Below are 24,880 nucleotides of genomic sequence, written 5' to 3' on the forward strand. Positions count from 1 at the left end.
AAATGTACAAGTACACAGGACTTCCTTCAGGTCTGAAACAAAAGGAATAAAATTCAAGTTCAGGATAAAGTGGGCAACCTCCATTTCTGACCTGAAGAAGAGTTGTGTGCCTGAAAACCTATTCAGCTTCTCAACTACACCAGTGGGTCTAATAAAAGATTACCTTCCAATCCAAGCTCATGCATGATTTACCTGAAATGGAAAAGCTGCAGCTGAAAATATATTTAGTCTAAAGAAATTAATCTCTCCCAGCTGTCTTCTCTCTTATTTTACCCACATGCTTAGAGTTACTGGGGAGGGAAAGTTGATATTTGTGTTTGGGAAGGATCAGCAGAGATTTGGGAGCAGATTCCCCATGGAAAGTGGTCTAGTTGCATGAAGACAGACTCCTAACATCTGGTAGATGAGAAAACTTCATTTTCCTCTCAGTATAAATCATCCAACATCAGTGGACTGTTTCCTGATGTATGGCATTTACATTGATACTGACTCACAACTGTCATCTTTCAGCACAGATTACACTGAAGGTTTGATTCTCCTCTCATTTGCACCAGTATAAGACACAAGAAAATTCATTACCTTTGAATATACTCCAGTATAAAAGAGTTTTAAGAGAAGAAATGTACATGAGTGCTTCTTTCTTGTATTATTCCCTTTGACAAGCTCATAAGTGACTTCACAATTCTGCTATGTCCTAGTATTTGCCATACTGGGTGTTAGATATGAATTCTATCTTAAATTATCTAAATATTACAATAATTAACTTCTAAGGATGCTTGCATAGGTAGCATGAGCATTACAAACTAGCCATACTGGGAGCCCAGCTATCAGAATTACAGTGTCCCATACAAGCCGTAAGGGTATCCAACATGAAATAAATAGACTGTTATGAAGAAAGTCACGTTATTCCTATCATTTCTGTGATACAATTAGTTTCACTGGGGTTGTAAAAGATTTGATTCTTTGAGTTTGGTGAAGGCAAGCAAGATAACGCATGGCATCTGGTGAGCCCACATCACCTTTGCAGCAGGACTTCATCCACAAAATGCTCCTGGACCAGGAGATGCCAAAAGGATAGGGGAGATGCCAAAAGTCATGTGTACTGGGCAGGGGTTGGCAGCTCCTGAGTACAGCCTGAAGAGTTTCCCCCTTTGCTCTGTACAGTCAGACTAATTGTCTTTCTTAATTTTAAATATAGGGCTTGTTGTTCAATACACAAATGACAACGGGATCACCTGGCATTTGCTGAAAGAGTTGGACTTCATGTCGTACCTAGAACCCCAGGTTGTTTCAATAGACTTACCTCGAGAGGCCAAAACCCCTGCCACTGCTTTCCGCTGGTGGCAGCCACAACACGGTAAGCAACGCCATCCTAAAAATTCATTAAGCAGCTTTACACAACCTGCATGTCAATGCTTCTCAGTATGGGCATGTTCTGCAGAAGCCTCAGCTTACCAAAAATACAGTATGGTGAACAGCTGGGTGCTGTAAGAGCATATTTAGGCTTTCCTCAGTCACACTGCAGATTTTAATTTCTTTTATAGCACCTAGTGGAATAGTGGGCTAAGAGTAAAGTTGCTTAAGAGCTAAGTTTAAACCAAAGATGCTGGGAGATAACAGAGGAGAGGGGAAAAGAATATTACACAGAAAAGCCTAAATAAGATTAGAGGATTTACCTGAGTATAGAGTAACCTGGGATGCAAAATGTCTTATAGATTTTATCTCATTTTTTCTGTTTTGGAAGAGGAGGCATAACTTGACCTTGAATCTGCCTACCTGGTGGCTCCCATCTCACTATTTTAGTATCTCCACACTCCAAAACAGGACCCCCATCCCCTGCCATTTCTGTTGTCCCAGCGCCCTGCTCTCCTGCCTTCTACTGCACCTCCAAAGCCCACTCAGCCACTTCCCACATTCTCAGCTGAAAGTAAAACCCTGGTGCTGACTGATACCTACAGATGCTGTGAGAGCTTCCACTGTGTGTGGGGCACATTACCTCAATTAAAAGTGTCCTGATTGTCTCACCTTTGTGCAAGGCAGCAGCTCCTGGATCCCTGCAGGAAATATAAGGTCATATTCAGAAATATAGCAAAGTACAGTTTTAACAGCAGTCCTCTGGGGAGAAAAGCATGCAGCTTACATTCAGGTAATTATGGTATGCAGCTTCTTGGATATCATTTATCATTTTGATGGCTGTTTTTTATTCGTACATTCTCTTACTATGTGTGTGCTGGAGTTAATTGTCCTCACTAGGCAGGAGAGTAGACAAGGCAAGAGGGATGTGATTTAGTTAAGAAGCTAGTCCGTTTGGGAAAAATGTTGAAGTGCCACTTTCCATACCAGCACCCATAGGTGACAACCACTCCTTATTACAGATAATAGCTCCTTCATAGACTGTCCTCTGTCTGCCATAACTCAGTGCAGACTGGCCCTGTCAGCCATGACCCATGTTCCTCATAGTGGCAAGACAAAAGTCCTGGCACATCACTGTTACCTCACAATTTTTTGTCAAGACTTTCTTTCTCCTGTGAGGGCAGTGAATGTACAGTAAGATGGCATTTTCAGCATGCCAGTAGAAAGGTATATTGAAATGAAGGGCTGCAGAAATGGGCTGGAGATGGTGGTGAACTGGGATGCCTGTAGACTGGAGAGCAAGAGAATAGAAGTTTCCAGGAAGGAGAAAGTGAAGACCACTTCTATGAATATCATCTATACCATGAACCTTCAGCATTTTCCTTTGTATACTATCCTCTTCCATACAAAAGGTACTTTGGGAACTATACAGAGGCCTTTCTGATTTAGCTGTGGGGAATGGCAGGAAGGTTGTGACTCATAAAATGAAAATCCCCAGTCTAGGGGCTCAGGGAGAGCTTCATTCAGACACAGGGAGAGCGTATGATGACAAAGGCACTGAAGCTTGAGAAATGAAGAGGAAAATATCTGTGTTTATCTGAAATAGAAACATACTCTAGAGTCCAGGTTCATCCTTGAGCAACGTTTTAGTCTTGTTTAACACTGCTCACTGAGTGAACACAGGATATGGGCATAAAAGATAACTTACAGGAACTCCACTAACCTGCCTGTTCTGCTTTTTATAGGGAAGCATTCAGCTCAGTGGGCTTTGGATGATGTCCTTATAGGGATGAATGACAGCTCTCAGACTGGTTTCCAGGATAAATTTGATGGAACTGTGGATTTACAGGCAAGCTGGTACAGAATACAAGGAGGTCAAGTAGACATCGACTGCCTGTCTATGGATACAGCTCTGATGTTCAGTGAAAACATTGGTATGTGTCACCAAACATTGCCACATTTGTATGAGTCTGTTTTATAAATTATCTATGGGTTAAGTTTTTACAAGATGGGAGGTACAGACAAATTCAGGTATATAGTAATCTGCAGAGAAAGAAGGCTGAAAAAAGCTGAAAATACAGATAACAAATTTGAATGACAGTACCAAAAGCATGTGTATAAGGTATACTTTTTGTTGTTGTTTTTCTCTCTTTTCTTAGGAAAACCTCGTTATGCTGAAACTTGGGACTTCCATGTATCAGCCTCCACTTTCTTGCAGTTTGAGCTGAGCATGGGTTGCAGCAAGCCATACAGCAATTCCCATAGCATTCACCTGCAATATTCTTTAAACAATGGGAGAGACTGGCACCTGGTGACAGAGGAGTGCGTCCCTCCAACCATCGGCTGTCATCACTACACCGAGAGTTCCATCTACACTTCAGAAAGATTCCAGAACTGGAAAAGAATTACTGTCTACCTCCCACCCTCAACCAAGTGAGCACTGCTCTTCTAGCTGTTTAGCATGATACAGATTTTGCTGATCTAATTTGAGCAAACATCCCCCAGCTTGGGAATTTTCTGCATGTCTTTTAAATTATTAAATGTGTGTTGTCACACCACCGGAATTTTAAATTTCACTTCAAAATATTTCATCAGGTATAATCTGAACTGGAGGAACTTAAGGAAATAACAACTTTGGATGAGTGAATCCTTAAGTCTTGCCTATAATCTATGACAGCAAGAACAGGAATGCTAAACCAAGCTTTTCTAACATTTACCCAGTAATAAGCAAGAATTAATGTCCTAACCCATCCTTTCATATAAAAGTATTTTCTGTCATTGCATATAAGTCATCATCCAACATTTAGGCATGTTAGTCATGGCATTCAGTAAGTCAAAACACATGTTACTGAATGTGCCACCTCCAATCTTTTGAGCGGGAGGAGAGTTCTGCCTGCCTCCTAGTGATATCATGTGGTTGTAAATGGATGTTGCAGATATGCTGGCATACGTCTCTCTGAATAAAACCATGCTCTAGTTTAGAAATAACAGATGATGATGATGATATTGCTTACATTATTCTGAATAGTTCTGTAATTCTTCAAAGCACCCTACATATTACCTCTGTAAATTTCACCACCCAGAAAATACGGTAGTAAAAATGGACTCATAGTAAATGAACTGGGACTGGGGTGAACATCTTGGTTTCTAATTCCATAGTTCACTCCAGAGGACCATACATGTTCCTCCAAAGAATATTCTTCACAAACATAATGATATTCTGATCTTGTAAAAATCTGAGGGCAATTCTCTGTTCATTGTCTACAGCACATTTCCTGCCTGAACAAATGCAAGATGATCTAACCCATAATATTTTGATAGATTTTTAAAAAATACTTTCCTCATCTGAGGATAACAAGGCAGTCTGCAATCACAACAGTGTGTATGCATGTGCATGTTTGTACACATATATTCATACATTGCTATACATACATATATGAACATATGTAATCACTGTTTTTTCTTTACACAACACTCAGTATAAATGAAATTTAATTACTTCTTACTTTACTGAAGCAATTATATATTGTTTTAACTCTGCTAGCAACATGTGGAGCTGACAAATGTTAATGTAGCTAATAGTTTCTGCTCAACCACTTTGCTGACCGGCAAGAGTCACAGCAATGTTCTTTCTTGGTTTTCACTTTGCGCACCTTCCTTACAGTCCACTGGAATTTTGCCTAAAAGCTAACCTGAGACATTGAAACTTCCAGTTTCAGCTGGAATATGAATCTTTTCCAAACACAGGCAGTCATGCTTATTAATATGCTTTTCTTCTCCTGAAGTCTATGCGATTTTCTTTATTATTTAGCACTTTGTGGAGAAGACATTTTGAAGCCTGAAATTCATTCACTCTGTTTTTTCTAGCTCTCCCAGAACACGGTTCAGATGGATTCAGTACAACTATGCTTCTGGTGTTGATTCTTGGGCTATTGATAATGTGGTCCTTGCGACAGGGTGCCCCTGGATGTGCTCAGGCCATGGCATCTGTGATGCAGGTCGTTGTGTGTAAGTAGCAACCTGTTTAACCTGCTCCATAGAAAGGATGTTGTGTTTTATCTAGGCCAGCTGGATAACACCTTTTCCTCCCAATTTGTTGCTAGGTGTGACAGAGGCTTTGGCGGTCCATACTGTGTCCCTGTCATTCCTCTGCCGTCTGTTCTGAAGGATGATTTCAATGGTAACTTGCATCCAGACCTTTGGCCTGAGGTCTACGGTGCTGAGAGGGGAAACCTGAATGGTGACACCATCAAGTCTGGAACAGCTCTCATTTTTAAAGGGGTCAGAGATTACTTATATTGAAAACATGAATAAAAAACAGTAGAGTTAAAAACAGAAAGTAAATTTTTTGTTGTTTCCCCCCATATGTTTATGTCCAAGTCTTTAGGCTAGAATTTGACATTTTAATTTTTCTTATCTTTTCCTGCCCTAAATATGCACCATGTTTGTCACAGTTGTTTTTTATGAACAAATGTTTTTCATCTGTTTGTTGGTTATTACTTTCATTTGTGGTATAAATTCCTACTTAACCACCAAAGGAAAAGAATGAAACTCTGCTGCTGAGATTCTTGAGGCCAAGTGAGTGCTTTGAAAATATGGTACAGATTACAATCAATTGGATTTGTGTCTTGAAATCCCCTGATTGGCTTTTGAGTATTTTGAATAATATAAATTAGTCAGCACTGTATTCTATGTAATCAATGTTTATGTAGTTAGCCTGTGTTTTACTTAATTCTATCATTTTGAAGTTCTCTAGCTCTTTAAGGATTTTTTTTGTTGTTGTTAATTACAGGTTAAAAAAGGCCAGAAAATATCCTATTTTCTGAGCTTCTCAGTTCTTCAGCAAAACACATAATAGAAAGACTTTTGTTCATATAAACACACAGATTTTAAGCTCACACGCAAGTCTTCATTTGACACTGTGAATTCAGGTGCACCAAAAAAGCAAAGTTTAATAATGTTTGGTATAGAAATGAATTCTTTAGAAATATTTCTTTGCAAAACCTTGACTCCAGTTCAACCTATTTAGATCATCTAAATCACAAATCACAGGATGTGAATTGTCTAAAACTTGGATTAGTTGTTCCTGCATGTTGTTCACCTGGGGGAATAGGTATGAGAAAGAGGGAAGCTCTGAGAGGTGGTTTGCTAGATCTCTGCAGAACACGGACCGACTCTGGCCGCAGGATCCACACAACACTGAGCTCACCTATAGAGATGGACAGGACATTAGGGGTCACTATGAAGTCTCCTGTCTGCTCTAAGTCAAGAGGTTGCCCCAGAAGACAATATTTGTACAAAACGTTTTTTGAGGCACAGAAAAAAGATCCTAGAGAGGAGTCTTCCTGCCTGGAAATTAGGGTGCTTGGCTACTATACAATTTCCCCCCAAAATTAGTAGACTAGCTTGGACTCAATGTCTGAGTAAGTCAGTGCTTGTAGATCACATCCCAGTGATTCAGAGCATGAACTGAGTGAACTGTACCTGTATCTGTGTGGTGACACACCCATATCTAGCCCTTTCCATTACTGTGGCTCACTTTGCCAAGGCTATCACTGTTCCCATTTACTGCCTGGGAGAAGGTGTGGGATGGAGAATTACCTCTCTTGCTGCCACCAGCAGCACTTACAAACATCCATGAAATAATAAGCTGCAGAGCATCTTTGATAACGGGAACTAAGACTCACACTATATATTCTGTATTTGCAGGAAGGACTGAGAATGCTTGTTTCAAGAGATCTAGATTGCACTAATACCGTGTACATCCAGTTTTCATTTAAATTTATTGCCAAAGGTAAGATCATTGTTGATTTCCTATCACTTCTCTAGCTTTATTCATGTATAGTAGCATCACAGAAAAGAATATGGATTTACATTTTCAACTTCAGTGTACACGATCATCAGTTTATTGTAGATAATATGGGAACTTGTTTGAGCTTCTGCATCAAACCTACCTTGCTACCAGCCTACATGGCTGTCTGTGCAGTTCTTAAGAAAAAAGTAAACTGTGGTCATGTCAAAAACAGCACATCTAGTACAGTCTTTGAGCAGAAGAGAAACAAAATAGCTCAAGATTTTTTAAAGATTTTGCAGTATGTTGGGAAAAAAAATTATCATTGTTTAAAGTCATAAAATGGTGCCTATAATAGATTACTTAAGGGACTGACAAGGAACTACAGGGAGTTTCATTTTCAAGCTTCAGTCCACTGCATTAAAAGCTCTTACCATTTGACTTCCTAGTAGGTATCTTAGAGATGACTAAACGCCATAATTTTGTTTAATTGTGTATGATGACTAGTCAGACTTTGCAAGCCAAGTTTACACATTGGTGTAACAAGCTTAAGACAGTTTCTCTAGTACAAGTATTTCCAAGCCAATGATTCAGTCATACCCTGCTCCAAGGCCCTGCCATCTCTGGCTTTGCACAATAATTTTATCCAAGTCAGGAGTGACATGGTAGAGAACCACTAACCTGGCTGAGGGTTTGAGTAACTCCCATGCAATTTCAGAAGTCCTTCCTAGCATTGCTTGTAGAGCACTTCCAGGCTGAACTCTCAACATGCAAAAACTCCTCTGCATTTTGTGGAAGGTGGAAGACGTTCATAGCTTTTGTGGGAAGATCAGTGCCCTGGGACTGGACCCTAACTGACTCACCATTTTTCAAAGGACAGCGTGAAAAGAGTTCTGAACCACCTCTTTCTTCCTAAATAGATCTTAGCCAAATCTCTGTATGGGCAAGTAAAAATGCAGCTCTTTCTGAATTAAGTTTGATTCCCTTTAATAGGCATTTAATCATATATATTTGGCCATTTATTACTATTGTTTAAGTACTTTATGGAAAAGAGAGAAAACAATAGCCAAAAACATGCCCCAAAACAATAACATGATGAATATTTCATGTTTAAAAGCAAAATCTTTGTGAAGACTTCTTTTACAAAACTATGCACTGGAAATATTTCTACATACGATCCTTGCCAAAATATTTGAAAATACAATGAGTAAAAATGTCATTCTGAAAGGCAAGAATAGTCAAATGCCTCAAGGCTGGATTTTGACACTTGACCCACAAGAGGTAAAGCAGTGAAATGAGAAATCTTTTCTCATTACATCTATATGGCTTGCTAGCCCTAGGCCTGGATCCAGGACCTAGTCCCAACAAGCTCCCTAACATTGAATACAAATTAATATAGCTGCACACATCTCTCAGCTGTATTAAGAGCAGTGTGGTGTTTACTGTTAATCACCACAGATAAACCAAAATAAGCTCCTGACTGCAAATGTCTCCTCCCTGCTTTTTTCTACATGCCGTGGTTGAAGAAACTCTGTGCTAGAGCAGGGTGGAGTAGGAGCATGTACATCAGGCACTTTGGCTTCAGCAAATTTGGTTAATTTAAGAACAGAACATGTGAAAAACTTGCACAGTAAAGTACAGTGAGGCTGGGATTATTAAACTGTTTCTTGGTCCTTTTCTGCTGCTGTTTCCTGCTCTCAGGCTGATTTTTTGAGGACATGCCATCACTGTGCCACACTATGAAGGATGTGGAGAGTGTAAATTTGGCTGAGTGAGAACTCAGCTCAAATATACCATCACTCAGATGCTGATGTTCCTGGTCAGCCAGTCAGGCACGGGCCAGACATATGCTGGGGATTTAACCAGCATCAAGTGTGAGTGCTGGGCTCTAATCAGCATATGTTAATAGCTATGGCTGTAAAGAGCCTTATTGACTCTTTAAATCTTTAAGTAGAAAAAGGGAGGAACTGGTAGTCAGAAAATGCAAATTTTACTATCAGTTCCACCACTGATTTTTAGGCCCAATTTAAAGCACAGACTATTGCTTTCTTGTTGTTGTTAAAACAGGCTAATAAAGATCTTCTGTGCTTTCCATCAATTATATCATTTCTGGGCATGAATATGCTTATATCAGTGAGGATAAGGACTGTGTCTTTATCTGTGGGTGCCACAGATGGTGATGATAATGTCTAGAATCTGGAAAAAACAAGCAAATAAGTACTGGATTACTGAAAAATGACTGAGGTAGAAGGAGCTGGTTTGTTCTAATCTAAAGAATGATAACACTGAGATAGCTTCTCATCCAAGTAATTAACCATGACCATACATATAATGAACAGCAATGTAAATTTAATGCCTAATTCATTAGCATTTTGCAGACAGACAAGCAAAGGAAAGCATGGGGAGATGTGTATGTACAGTACACATAGAATGTCTCAACAGCTTAAGTTGTCAAAGGAAGCCTATACTCTGTAATATATATCAGAGTAACCTAATTGTATTTACACTTGAAGAAGTGTTTTTGAGCTAGAGCTTTTTAAAACTGGATTATAATGAACATAAATGCATGTCCTCTCTGCTCCAGGCACCCCCGAGAGGTCTCATTCTATCCTGCTGCAATATTCTGTCAACGGCGGCATCACTTGGCACCTGATAGATGAGTTTTACTTCACGCAGACTACAGATGTCCTCTTTATTAATGTTCCTCTGCCCTATTCAGCCCAAAGCAACGCGACACGGTTCAGGCTCTGGCAACCTTATAACAATGGTAAGGAAGAGACACCCATGGAATTCCAGGTCCACATTTGCACAGCTCAGCATCTGTAAGAGGCTGGAGTTTTGAACTCAACAATAATAGAAGCTCTTAAATCATGTTTTATTATATTTGAACTCCTTCAATTAAAATTATCACAGGACTATGTTTATTGTTCTTATGAAGTTGCTGTATGCTTTAAAGTGAAAATACCTTAACTTAATAACCCTTGACTCTGTGCAGAAGACTATCAGCTTTGGTCCTAGAGGGACTGGGAGATCAAGCAACATCAATAAAGTTTACTTCACTCAGGTTCTTCTCATTATTTTTAATGGACCTGATTCTCCTTAACACTGAGGGCCCATTAGGATGCTGCAATTATACAAAAGTGTCCCAAGTGTAAATGGGAACTGGGCCTACCTTGCTTAGAATTAACTAGGCATTAAAAACCCATTTAGAAAGAGTATGAAGTGAGCAGTTAATCTTTTGATTAAATTGTAAAGGACTGTAGAAAACCACAAGAGGAATGTGGCTCATTCCTCCTGATTACAGGAGATGTGCCAGCTGAAGAAATCTCTCCTCTGCTCTCAGTTACTCTCAGCACATTTATTAGCAGGAGCTGACATTAAGGGCTCTAAAGAATTCCAGCAATCATATAGATATGGTGATACAGCAAAGATTTATTCCATGCAGGCAAATGCCTAGCACACCTCTAACAAAAAATGCAAATTCAAATCCAGTCCTAAGAATCCAGTTCCAGTTCATTCTTCCGATGGGTCTTGACTAAAACATTTAACTAAACTTTTCTTGCAGACATTATCCTTAAGTAGAAATTTTATTTAAAAGAAGCCTTTTAACTTTCTCTAATCAACACAAAGACTTTTACATTGATGAAAAGAACAGTTACACAAAAGATCTGGCAATCTCCGGTTTGAAAGCACCAATTTTCTGACATATTTGAATTTATAATCCATTGGAGAGAAGGTCACTCAGAGTTTCCTTCTCTCTCAAAGAGCTCTCGCCAGGCAAACACAAGCTGCTGAGTGCAAGGAAAAATGTGTAGAATTAAATCATCCTTTCAGGCTGCTTGGGTTCTACAACAGCTGATCATTTAGATGATTCTTCATTAAAGAAGACATTGATGCTAGACTTTCAAAGTAAATGTGATTTAAAGAGAAGATAATTGTTCATCACAGGTCTTCCACTCTTCAGTTTGATGTGACTTCTAGAAATTTTAAAGGAATAAAAGTTAATTCAGTAGGGTGGGGCTGCAGAGCAGTATGGAGACTATTTTCATGGAAAATGAAAATTCTCCATCTTCCATTTCTATTTTAATGGAAAATTAAAATAGTGAAGCCACATTTTTAGCACCCTTTTCTCCATGTAATCCATAAATACTGGCTACTGTTCTGCTCTCTAATAATAGTAGTATTAAGTCTGAATAGGAATGTTCCCCTTTTCTTTGTAGGCAAAAAAGAAGAAATCTGGATTATTGATGACTTCATTATTGATGGAAATAACCTAAAGAATCCCATGATCCTTTTGGATACGTTTGACTTCGGTCCCAAAGAGGACAACTGGTTTTTCTATCCTGGTGGAAACATTGGGCTTTATTGCCCATATTCATCTAAAGGAGCTCCGTAAGCATCTCTCTGCAACAAATTAGAAAGAAGTTACTGTGTAATAAACTGAGTCTGAAGTACTCCTTTCCTTTTTTTACAGGGAAGAAGATTCAGCCATGGTATTTGTTTCAAATGAAGTTGGAGAACACTCCATTACAACAAGAGACCTGAGTGTAAATGAAAACACTATAATCCAATTTGAGGTACTTGTCCTCAGAAAGTTATTTTGCCTTTTGCTTAGAGAATTCTGTTCCTTCAGGTTCTGCTCTTTGTTGTATTTTCCCAGCTGTTATGATAATCAAGTAGAGAAGCCTGTATAATTTCCCCTGTAATTGCTTTGATATTACTTTCCCTCATGTGGGTGTATCATGAAGCTTTTAATACACAGATAAGGGAAATTTCTGCGTCAAAGTCTTATACATTCTTGCCTAAATTACTTGCACCGATAACATTAAAGTCCACGTCCTACGAGTTGGAGTCACCACTGGCAGACAAGATGATGAGCAAAATATAATGAGGGTCCAGATTGTCACTTCCCAGCCTGCTCAGGGTAGGTGTGCAGCATTTCCATGAGCTGAACCAGTGGAGAGCTACGACTTCATCTGTGACATTAGAAATTCATTTTTCCTACTTGCTGTCTTAACTGCACTGCTGTACTTTCTCAGAAAGCCAAGGTTCTGTTTTCTTTTTGCTTCTGCCCATGCTTTCATAAATGCTCTAGAGGAAGCTGTTCTTTAGCCATGATGGCCTGAATTCATCCCATCTTAGGGAGTTATCTAAAGCTCATGAATAAGGAGCATATTTTTTGTGCTTCTCATATAGTCAGTGGAAACAGGAATCCCAATGATAACACATAGTCTAAACTAAACTGTGTTTCTGGTTTATCCTAAAATCTAAACTGTGCATTGGCTAGGGCAGCTACTGATAGGAGTAACCATTTAGCTTAGTATATATTAGTCTAGAGGGTTCATTATATTGCCAGTAAAAGACTCTTTCATGTAAATTGCCATGCCACAATTACCAGGCTGCTTTTAACAAAGATGTAGCATGCTGTAGCATTAAACAGCAAATGATACTGATTTATAAACAATTACTAAAATGATACTAAGGGTTTTCCAAGAAAACTAGGTTTAGCTGTGTACTCATGCACATTTCAGTTTGTCATGCAATAAATTCATAAATTATTGAATGCAAACCATTTTCTGTTTTAAAATATAGATTAGAACCTGTAGAACAGAAATGTTTGAGGTCACTTTAAGATATTTATAAGTCTTCAGAGCATTAACCTCATAAAATCTACATGCTTACTTCCATATGTGGTAAGAACATTGTTTTCAGCTCACGTTTTTGAGGACATTAGTATAAATGAAGAAGTTATGCATAATGCAGTAGAGTTTCTCTCTGTGTCTCAGGAGTCAAAACCTATATTGGCTCAAGCATCTCTCTAAGCTTCCGGATGAGTAGACAACCCTTCTAGTCAAATGTAGGTTGATGGGACTCATGTGCGCTGAAGAGCGATGAAGGAAATTCGATGTAAGATACATTTTCAACATTCATGCACAGTTCTAAGTATTACTGGATTTTAGAAAAAAATAGATTTTCATTACAGAGCAGCATGTTATACAATTATTTTCCGCTACAAAGATATGTAAAAACCCCAAAATGTTTCATAGTTTTAGTACAGGCTTTGTATTTCATCAGCAATGGATGTTTATTTATTGCATGGTAAGTATAGTACATCTTATTTTATATGACAGAGTCATCCTGTAAGGGAGCTAATTCTTCTTCTTTTATATAAGCAATTTGAAACTAAAAGAACATCTTAATATCGGTGTGAAAGAAAAGCAGACTAATATGCACTGGGTGCATGCAGAAAATATGTCTTAAGAGGTCTCAGATTCTGTACAAAACATTTTATATTTTTTTTCAGTAGTACAACTGTTATTCATGTAAGTTTTCTGCCTTTTCTATTGTCTACATCAGGAATCTTGTAAGAACAGCCTGAGAGGTTTGACAGTTCCAAACTATGTTTTGGTGTGACATTGAATCTAAATCCATCCAGCTATGATACTCTTTCAATGCTGTCTCCTAGGGCTTTGCTGCTATACATGAGCAAATGGGTAGTGAGTATGAAATCTGAAGAACATATGGAAGTGATACAGCACACACCCTGTAGCATAAGCTTTTTTTTTTTTGAAGTGTAACATAAAAGAGGACCATAGTGTATATCAGCAATTTAACAAAAAGTTCATATTTGCACATTTTGTTTTAATATTTCTGGTTTTAAAAATGCACTTTTGGTGCTGTGATTACTTCAGTACCTGCCAGAGGATTGCAAGAGCTGATGCATTTGCTCCAGCAATGTTAGCATCTCTCCTTTGGGATTTTGTCTAATTAACTTTATGGTTGTCTCTTAGTAGAAGTAGTCAGGGATTTCATTTTACATTCATTTTATGATAAGTGATATGCCCATGGACAGGTAGGCCAATGTGCAAGAGTTCATGTTCACGTGCATGTCCTTAGTGCATCATCCCAGTTATTAAATGAGTTCCCAAATCACCATTTTCCTGGGCTAAATAAATACCATACCAAATGGGGGAGGCTGACTAAGACGAAGAGTGATTAGGAGTCCTGCCCTATGTCATCTTCTGCATTTCATGTCTTGGCCCCAGATCAATATTGGCTGCACCACTGATAGCTCCTCTGCTGACCCGGTGAAGCTGGAGTTCTCACGAGATCTGGGGGCAACCTGGCACCTGCTGCTCCCCTTGTGCTACAGCAGCAGCAGCCACCTCAGCTCCCTGTGCTCCACTGAGCATCACCCAAGTAGCACTTACTATGCAGGCACCACCCAGGGCTGGAGAAGGGAGGTCATTCACTTTGGAAAACTGCACCTCTGTGGGTAAGTGTCTAGCTCCTATTCCTGTCCAGCTGCTCATTGGTTTGTTTTTATTTCTGTTTTCCATCCAAAATGTTCTCCCAGCACAAGAGTGGTGCATAAGAACTAGAACACTAGAGCAGACCAGATGACAAATTTTTCTCCACATTTTGTCTTGAATGTTAGTGTTCAAATATGTTGTGCCTAACGCTAATGTAGAATAGACACAAATCATATCCTATTTAGCCATGTATGTAATTGGTGACATTTTTATGGAAGTGGGTTGTATGGTAAAATTAATGCAAAACTGACTGTTCTTAAAGCACTTTGTATGTTCTTTACTGCAGTTCGTTAGCCATTTGAATTCAGCAAGGATATTCAGCAAGGATATTATTCCAAGCACGAATAAAAGCTGGGCAGTGAGTGGACTGATAGCAGCTCTGTGGAGAAGGACTTGGGGGTATTAGCAGATAGAAAACTGACTATGAGCCAGCAATGTGCACTCAAAGCCCAGAAAGCCAGCTGTATCCTGGGCTGCATCAAGAGAAGTGTGGCCAGCAGCTCGAGGGAGGTGATTCTCCCCCCCTACTCTGCTCTTGTGAGACCCCACCTGGAGTGCTGTGTCCAGCTCTGGGGCCGCCAACATAAGGACATGGACCTGCTCACACGGTACCAGAGGAAGGACATGAAGACGATCAGGGGGCTGCAGCACTTTCCCTGTGAGGACAGGCTGAGAGAGTTGGGGTTGTTCAGCCTAGAGAAGAGAAGGCTCTGGGGAGACCTTATAGTGGCCTTCCAGTACTTAAAGGGGGCTACAGGAAAGATGGGGAGGGACTCTTTAACAGGGAGTGTAGGGATAGGACAAGGGGTAATGGTTTTAAACTGAAAGAAGGTAGGTTTAGATTAGATATAAGGAAGAAATTATTTCCTGTGAGGGTGGTGAGGCACTGGAACAGTTTGCCCAGAGAAGCTGTGGCTGCCCCCTCCCTGTCAGTGTTCAAGGCCAGGCTGGACGGGGCTTTGAGCAACCTGCTCTAGTGGAAGGTGTCCCTGCCCATGGCAGGGGGATTGGAACTAGATGATCTTTAAGGTCCCTTCCAACTCAAATCATTCTATGAGTTTATGATTCTATGATTCTTGCATGAAATTAGAAAATGAGGTAAAATGTGAGCTAACATAAACTTGATTCTACTTCAGTGTAAGGAAATGGGCTGATATAAATACTTGAGGTCTCTTGTAGCTGTAAAGTTCTCTGATTCTAAGAAATTATAACTGCTGCAGTCACTCAGAAACTTAATGTTTGTTGAACAGACTAGGTTGGATGTTATCAGATACATGGCATAGAAAAACAATATGTGCTAGCATGCATAATAATATGTAACTTTTCAAAATATAAAACAGTACTGTTTACTTTTTCAGGGAAAACTGTCTTGTAGCATTAACTCAGTTTCTGTAAAAGAACACACCATTAAGGATTAAACTGTAGCACATATGAATGAAAATGAGCTATGCAACTATGAGACTTTATGAGTCTGTGCAACTATGAGACTTGAGTATTTAAGAAACTACTGCATGCAATGGTCCCTCCACTAAATAAGTGGCCCCATATGTGCCTCTGAAAGTATGAAAAGAGCTATATAAGAGATGAGAACCACATTTGGAAAGTCTGGATGTTTAATAATTTAAGAAAATGTTTACATTTTAAACTTGTATTTTCTGGTTTAAGACAGTTAACATTTCAAGCATGGAATAGGTAACAGTCTCTTGCAGCAGCTCATTTGTCCTTCTGGCTTTGCCCAAAAGAATTATTTGACCATTTACCCAACTACCAACACATCCCTTCCTAACTCATTTAAACCTTCCAGGTATTTTCATTTAGTCCTCTGTTCCTGAGCCATTTTCTCCTGTTTGCCTGCCTTTCCTCCTATACCTTCCCTAACACACTAGGCCAGAAGTCAATTGCTGATAGCCAGCCAAACCCAGCAGTGCAAAGCAGCCTCCATGGAGCATTCAGGGCCATGAAATTCTTGGGCCAGAGGGCTGAAGTGGGATTTTCTGCACCAGAATACACTGTAATAACAAGAAAAAACTCCAAACCTCACTCATTGTGTAATCCTAAAAAAACCCCAGCCTTTTCATCCCCAAAGTGTCAAGTGATTATATTTAAATGAAGATGAAGACATTTTCAGTTATTTCTACTACATATGTTATTTTGGACATTAATATATATTCTCAGCAGACAGCTGTAACTAAGATTTAGTATTCCAGTTATGTTCTGAAGGAAAAGACGAGAGCTTGTTGGGGCAGTGAAGAAACCCCTACCAACTTCAACAAGACCAGTATTTCACTCTACTTCAGACACAAGTCAGACTTCACCCTCACCAAGAGGGAGCCTGAGAGAAGGAGCTGATGTGCTTCAGGGATGGAATTAATCCAGTCCATGGGGCAGAGATCTCCTCTAAAGAGGATCTTACAAAATCTCCAGCCTCACGTTTGTGTCCTCGCCTCAGGGCACACTAGAATCAATGTTTTTGACTTTCAGCAGGACTCTGGTTCTTGGGTATCTTTCTTGAAACTCTTAGTAGTGTCCCCACCCATCAGATATCCCTTATCACCTGAATCCCCTCATAATAATTTCTTTTTATCACACCAAGACAAAAAAACCTCATCAGCTAACTGTGCTATTGATTCATCTGCTGCATTTAGATATCTCTAATAAGACATATTAAACATGCAAGGCAATAAGTGCTTTTCCCTTCTCACTCTTCTGGTTTCCTTCCTCCTTTAAAATGTTTTCTGAATTGTCAATAAAATTAGTCTCTCAAGTATTTTTCCCCATCTTGATTTGTTTTCCCTCTTTCCCTAGTCGGTTCCTCTTTATATGTGGCATTGATGTGAGTAGCACTTAGGAGGCAAACTAAAAATGACAGGACAGCACCCAAAGGAGAATACAGTTTAAATTAACAACTTGCGATATCAGTTTGGTTTAAGATTAAGCCACCTGAAAGCAAACTGAATACCTGGTGACATTTCAGATCATGTTTTCTTTCTGTGTAACTGATGGTGAGATCCTATCACCCCAGCTCTACAGGTGGTCTCCCTAGGGGCAGGGTGGCAGCATGAAGTAGGATTTCACTCTCCAGGAGAGGGTGGAAGTGGTCTGATCTGACCCAGACACTGTATGCCAAAGCAGAAGGAAATCCATCAGACTACAGCCATTCATCCTCCCCATGAACGATGGAGAGAAGAGTGGTTAGATTTCAAATCCCATTTTCAAGTCTGTCATTCAGTTTTGGTGTAACAACTAATGAATAATGTTATTTTTATTTCTGTCAGTACTTGGGTTGAACGTCAACATAAAGATGCATGAGGTACTAAAGGAATTAGGTATAGCAGTCAGTTTCTAGAATTAAGCTATTTGTCAAGCCAGTTCCAACAGAAAGAATACTGTATATATGCATAGTATGGCATATATAGAGAACACAAAAAAGATGGAACTATTATTTAAAGTACACTTTATGCCTTTTTCAGGTTGGCAAGGTTCAGGTGGTACCAAGGATTTTACCCTGCTGGATCCCAGCCAGTGACTTGGGCCATTGACAATGTGTACATCGGCCCCCAGTGCGAGGAGATGTGCAACGGGCACGGCAGCTGTATCAACGGCACAAAGTGCATCTGTGACCCTGGGTACTCTGGGCCAACCTGCAAAATAAGTACCAAGAATTCTGACTTCCTTAAGGATGATTTTGAAGGTATCTCTTTTTTTGGGGGAAGGGTGAATTCTGCCCATCCGTCTTAGTGGAACCCAGGGCTCAAGGGATAAAACAGCAAAGTCTTCCTCACTCCTGAATGTTTCTGAATATAATTTATGCTGTGGGCGTATTCCCATGAACCAAGTAGTTTAGATGTCATTCTCAAGCATGGTTTGTGAATATCTAATGACTATCAGTTGCCTGGTTTGGAGTGTCTGTCTGACTCTTTGTGAAGTTGTTAATGCCAGAATACAAAATATTCACCAAAATGGAATTTCCTGAAACTCTACATGTAGAAAATAATTTTAGAAGAAAACGATGGTTTGATAGTAGTTTGACTTTAGCACAGACAGAACACATACAAGTGAGGCAAACAACAGAAGGCTTTGAGGTTGTGTTGTTTCTCACTACAAGGGAAATGGAAGTGGCCTTAATACAGCAAACACGGTTTCAGAGCAGACCGTGTGTCTCAGCAGTGAGGGCCACTGCTCAGCAGGCATGGCAGACCCCAAGCCAGTGATGGTAGGAGGGAACTCAAAGCCTCATGCGTGCCTGGGCACACACTGCATCCACACACACAACTCTAAAACCACCTAGAGGTTTCCCCCACTAGCAAGCATGGCAAGAAGAGCACATTTTGAATAAAGCAGCAGCTGTGAACCAAACTCATCCTTTCATAGGTGCTGCTGTTCATTTTAAATTTTGCCAGCCCTTGCTTGCGTACTACCACATGGTACCCAAAGTTTCTTTATATAGACCTGGGTACTTTGTTGTTATCTTAAGAAAAATGAATAAAAGTGGAAAATCTTGTGAATATCTGGAGACTAAGATCCCAGATTTCATACATCTGGATTTATTTTGTTTATTTTATTTTGATTCATGGCAGTTTTCTAGATAACATTGCATCAGAAACACTGAATATTTCTTCACTCTGCATGTGATGTTTAATTTAGCTCTTTTCCTCTGGAAGTAGTACTTTTGCAGTAGGAGCACTTCAAGGTAAATCATAAATATGTATTTACTGTGTATTCAGGTCAGCTGGAGTCGGATAGATTCTTGCTTGTGAGTGGTGGAAAGCCATCAAGGAAATGTGGTATCATGTCTGGAGGAAACAACCTTTTCTTTAATGAAGAAGGCTTACGCATGCTGATGACTCGAGACCTAGATTTGTCACAAGCCAGGTAACACAATTTCAAAGTTTTTTCAGGATTTCACTGAAGAAATAATATACTGAAGAATAATACATACGTGATATTTCTGTGGTAAAGGCAAACTGATATATTCTGTGGTCCTTACTTTAGCAAATATTGCATTTTAACCACTGTTACCCATTTAAATTAAATTTAACCTGAACTTTAACAGGACCATTTAAATCTTACTTTTTTCCTTGAATATTAACTCCAGGATCTGATGCCACACCTTCAGTACTTTGTGCAAGTTTTTATTTCTTAAGTGCATACTGTGAGAAATCGATTGCATGTCACATGCTCTGTTGTCTTACAGAAATCGACTGCACCTCACACGCTCTGTTGTCTTACAGTTTGGTGTATTATGAGCTATTGCTGAAACAGGAGTACCTACTGCCAGTATAACTCTTACATTCATCATCTCACAATTCTTTCATTTTTGAAGCTTGCTTTCTTCTTATAGTGCACATTTGTTTCCAATTTACTGAGAAATTCCCATCAAGCTGTCACCAGCTACACCAAGCACCAAGCACAGCAATTGAAAAGCAAACATTTTTAGCATATTGAGAGATTGCGTTGTATGATTACGGCCTGCAGAGGAGATATTTGATGTTTGAGACACGCTCAGCAAACCACATTAAAAAAATTTACACTAATATAAATTAAACCACATCCTAATTGCATGCATGTTAATAAATATGCATTGTTTTATAATTTATTCAGTATCTTAGTTTATTTCCTTATATTATTACTTTGGAGGGATTGCATTTTCTCTGACACTTTTTTCCACTGATCTCTTGTAAACACCCACACCCTACTCCTCTCTAATGTTCTGTGGGAAACACTTTAACAAGCACTTTATCTCTTTTTGACTTGTCTTCATTAGCATTGAAGCTTCAAATAATGGTTTAATTGCAGAGCCTCATGGTCAATAAAGATACTTAATTTCTAACCATTGTATTTTTTAGATCAGCAGTTAGCTAACCCTCAGTGAGGTTTAATATTAAAGATTCCTGTACTGAATTTGTAAGATTCCTCACAGCAAACTTTTTTCAGAACTTGGTAAACACAAACATCAATTTTCTCTGCACTAATTTGATTTCCTAGACCATTCTGAAATTAAAAGATTATTTAACAAAAGATACAAGAGATCTTGTAAGTTGCTCCATTAGACTAAATGACATGTTTTCCTTATTGCTCATGTTCAAAGAACTGTCATTTATCTCTTCTCCGTGATAGTCTGTAGCCGGATTTGCATATATTGACCTCAAGGTGTTACATGGAGATAAATTAATTCTGTCTTGGAAAACAAAGCAGTATGTTTAATTTCTTGTATATGCTTATGAAAAATAACAGTTATCAACAAATAACTGTATGTTCTCTTCTAAACAGCAAGGCAGACTGCAATGGTGTTGCTGGGGGCTGCTCTTTAGCAGCCTAAAGTAATTGCAGAGGGATTTTCCTAATTTCCAGGCTGACTCTATCGGCCACCTGCAAAGCACAACAGATCTCTCTGTGACACAGACGTGCCAAGTTCTGCACAGGACTTGGGGAGAAGTTTCAATTTATGGCAGGAATGATGAGAAACAGCATTTCTCATAGATATTTTTAAGGGTATCAGACTCAGTAGTCACATTAAAACTTCCCCTTATGAGATCCCCTGAAATACAAAGGCAAGCAGTGGTGTCTGTTGGTGCTGCCAGCCACACTGAGCACCTGGGAACTGAAATCAAGTGGAGTCTCCAATCCACTATCCACTGCCATCATTTCTATATTTTAAAGAATTTAACACAGGAGACAGTATATCATGGTGATACCAGTAGCTGAAACTGGACAGCATGAAATATCAGTAGGGACACAATATTTTAGGTATCCCAACTGATCAAATCCCTTTCAATTCTGAATTACTGGAAGAATATCCACACATTTTAGTGTTACTAGATCTATAAGAAAACTTTGCTTTTCCATTTCAAAATAGGCAGAGCATTTGCAAAATATCTGTGGGATGAGAAGAGATATTTTAAATTACTTCTTCATCTGCTAAATGTTATGTTACCAATATTTGAGTGGGTTTATTACTATATTAGTAAAAATTCAGATAAAAGAATAGCAATCAACAGAGAGCAGATTCAACAGAGACAAGGTCACCTGGGTTTACTTCCTTTGAATTATGTGGTGAACGTTGGAGTAAATCTGAGGAGGCACAAAGACTTTCCAGCAGTGAATCCAATCCATTACAGTTGATATGTTGATCCATGAGGGTGCCCAGTGCTCCTTTACAGCTCAAGCAATATGTTATGTCCGGGACGTGGAGGTGGATATAATTTATAACGAAAGAAGTTATATATAGTAGCAGGGAAACCATGAGTCGCAGCGAGGACTAGAATTAATTGACTTGCAGGTCTGGTGTTTTATTGAAGCTTCATCTGTCCAGCACCTCTGCAGCATCCACTCCCAGTGGATCTACCTGCAGATCAAGCCAGAGCAAGACTTTTGATACAAAACTTCTTTTGAGCCATTTCATTTAACCATGAGACAGGCAGTACTAATGCAATAATAATTAGAACAGATACAACACTCTAAAGCTGTGCAAAAGCTGTGCAAACATCAATTAATACTTGTAATATCCCTGCAAGTCCGATAGGTAAATATCATTACGGCAGTGGTTCCCTCCACTCCAAGTGCATAGTAGAGCTCTTTATAAGCATCAGCTAACGGGAAGAATTTCACAGTTTGATACAAGTCTATTGTGCTGCTTTGGAGAAGCCAATTAAATAAGGGATGAAAGTGTTGGTGTCCCTGGGTGGCTTGGGCTGGCTTCAGGGAAGCCAGCACATTTAAGCGGTGTGATTTAGACAAATTTCCCAGGCTGACTAAATGGACAGAAAGATCCCTGAAAGTGAAACGTGCTTTGTTCTCCTGTCCAGGTTTTCTCTAGTTTATGCCAGTGGAAAACCAGGATGCTTATTTTGAATTTAAGCACTTCAGCAAATTATTAGCAAATTATGATCTACTTAAGGCACCATTGCTTTTCTGCCACTAAAATCTGTACTCATGGACTGCAGGGATAAAAATTTCACCCAGGATTATGTTTCTGATATTTGCAACACCATCTGCTATGCAGACAAAAGCTCAAAACATAAATGACCAGCTTTGCTAAGCCTCTTCTGCGTGGCAAACTACCACACAGGCAAAATGAATTTTCATCATCCCACCTGTCTGTCTGCTTATATTCTGGAGTCTTTGAAAAGGAAATCATAAGATCTCCTAAAGCTGACTCTTACAGCAAGAAATCATGGGGCTAGTCAACAGACAAACTCCAAGTCTCTCTAGCTGGTTATCTAGGATGTTGCAGAAAATAAATCTTTCCAGTAATTGCTCCCCCTGTTAGATTTGTGCAGTTCTTCATGAGACTAGGATGCGGCAAGGGGGTGCCAGACCCCAGGAGCCAGCCTGTGCTGCTGCAGTATTCACTCAACGGGGGCCTCACGTGGAGCCTTCTCCAGGAATTCCTCTTCAGTAACTCCAGCAATGTGGGACGATACATTGCCCTGGAAATTCCCTTGAAGGCCCGTTCCAGCTCCACTCGGCTTCGCTGGTGGCAACCATCTGAGAACGGGCATTTCTACAGTCCCTGGGTAATCGACCAGGTAAGGAATCCTCTAGGTTCTTTTTTTTTAATACAACTTTAGACTGTTTTCAGTCTTAATATTTCCCTTTTCCTGGCATATGTCATTTCACCGGGTCAAGCAAAAATGCTTTATATAAAGATATTCTAGAATTATAATAATCTAGAAAAAGAACAGAGCACAATTACTGTTTGCTAATCTTGTGATTTTAATGCACCATTTACATGTGGGGTACTGAACACACATTTTGGAGCTAGGAAAGTCTTTTATATATGGGTAGAGGCTCATGTTCATGTTGCAGAAGGCCTTACCATGCAACATGCAAGTCTGAGGCCGAACTTCAAAAACCTTCACTTAAAAATATATAGTATCTAATAATCTAAATATGTAATTGGCTTGATAGAATGTAATAGAAAAAACTATAGAAAATGTCAATCTATATCCATCTTCTAATTTTGAAAGCAAAGTTGTGTTTCATATTTGGGATTTGCTTCTATAAAGATTATTACATTGCTTTGTATGACTTGGTATAAATCTCAAGAAACCCCACTAAAGTGATTGCACTCTAAGTAGTGTTATTGGGCTGTACAAGGCAACTTGCTTTAAATATTTATGAAGGTTTTTTTAAAGGAGTTAGTTCAGGTCCTTAGGAGAAACCCAGAAACCAAACTCCCAGTCATGTTTAATGATGTGGTTACAAAATTTTACTTCCCATCTTTCTGTTTAAAAAATCCTCGTTCTTTAATTCCTGTATCTTCATTGAATGTAGCTATATTAGTTCAGAACAATCAGAAATTGAATTCAGAATAACAAATGAAAATTAATTCTACCTTGCTTGCTGTTGAATAGTAAAATGCTGGTGTCTTACAGGCAATGGCAAAAAAGAGTAACTCCCCAGTTCTATCAGCAGATGCAAGCCGATAGTAGTGCACCAGCTTATAGTACAGCTGAACAATCAGTGGGAAAAATGACAATCTAATCACTTTGCTCCTACCAACATTTATTTTTGTGAGCAGTTTTACTTCACCCAGGATGGAGTTTACCTCCCTGAACTTTAGATTTGTACAGCTGAGCCAATATCTTTGAGACCCCTTCATAGAAAAAAGATATTCCCTTCCTCATAACCTAAACTCTTTACAAAGTGAATTTGTCCATTTTGGACTAGCAGAATATATATGCATAGATGGGTAAATCTTCCTCTTCCAGGATGCTATGCCACGTGCATGTTTGTGAAGGCTTCTAGACATTTTTTCTTTTCAATAACAATTCCTTTCCTGACGTTTCAGATTCTTATTGGAGGAAACATCTCTGGCAATACAGTATTAGAAGATGATTTCACCACACTGGATAGTAGAAAGTGGCTGCTCCACCCTGGTGGAACAAAGATGCCAGTCTGTGGGTCTACTGGGGATGCTCTAGTGTTCATTGAGAAAGCTAGCACCCGCTATGTTGTTACTACTGACATCGTTGTCAATGAAGACTCTTTCTTGCAAATAGATTTTGCAGCATCCTGCTCTGTTACAGACTCCTGTTATGGTAATGACTTCTTAGTAATTCCTGCCCTTCTTCCTCTCCTGTGCTGGAAAGATCACTTGTTTTCTGATTCATCATAACAAGAACTCAGAAACAAAATAAAGCTGCATGTTTCTGTTAGGAATTGTAATAACAGCTTTTTTATTCTAGATGTCTGAAGCCTAACATAAACTAAAGTGTATTATTCCCTCCAAGCACTTAAGTTGCAGTTCAATTAATTTAAGAAAAAGACTAACAGCTGTCTTACTCAAACCCATTTACCAGTATGTGGCATCCACTGCTTGGGGTGATCTTGTGGTTCTAATAATAAGCAGCTGGGTGTTCCCAGCATATGTTTCTTGCTTTGTGGTTTTGCATTTTCAGTGAAGTAAGTCTCAGTTCAG

The 24,880-nt window shown here is 39.2% G+C and overlaps 1 protein-coding gene across 2 annotated transcripts in view; it reads left to right on the forward strand.

Moving 5' to 3' along the window:
- RELN (reelin) overlaps positions 1 to 24,880 on the forward strand; it is a 296,224-nt gene that overhangs the window by 235,989 nt on the left and 35,355 nt on the right. For both annotated transcript variants that reach the window (XM_074827840.1, XM_074827841.1), the window contains exons 32-45: positions 1,199 to 1,357; positions 3,099 to 3,287; positions 3,513 to 3,786; positions 5,221 to 5,361; positions 5,457 to 5,634; positions 7,063 to 7,147; positions 9,729 to 9,911; positions 11,365 to 11,536; positions 11,619 to 11,721; positions 14,191 to 14,420; positions 17,928 to 18,148; positions 19,182 to 19,329; positions 22,727 to 22,985; positions 24,251 to 24,500. In XM_074827840.1, the coding sequence (XP_074683941.1) occupies positions 1,199 to 1,357; positions 3,099 to 3,287; positions 3,513 to 3,786; positions 5,221 to 5,361; positions 5,457 to 5,634; positions 7,063 to 7,147; positions 9,729 to 9,911; positions 11,365 to 11,536; positions 11,619 to 11,721; positions 14,191 to 14,420; positions 17,928 to 18,148; positions 19,182 to 19,329; positions 22,727 to 22,985; positions 24,251 to 24,500 (2,592 nt within the window). The remainder of the gene's footprint in view (positions 1 to 1,198; positions 1,358 to 3,098; positions 3,288 to 3,512; positions 3,787 to 5,220; positions 5,362 to 5,456; positions 5,635 to 7,062; positions 7,148 to 9,728; positions 9,912 to 11,364; positions 11,537 to 11,618; positions 11,722 to 14,190; positions 14,421 to 17,927; positions 18,149 to 19,181; positions 19,330 to 22,726; positions 22,986 to 24,250; positions 24,501 to 24,880) is intronic.

The sequence above is a fragment of the Strix aluco genome, chromosome 5, assembly GCF_031877795.1.
Source record: "Strix aluco isolate bStrAlu1 chromosome 5, bStrAlu1.hap1, whole genome shotgun sequence".
In the NCBI taxonomy this organism is placed as follows: Eukaryota; Metazoa; Chordata; class Aves; order Strigiformes; family Strigidae; genus Strix; species Strix aluco.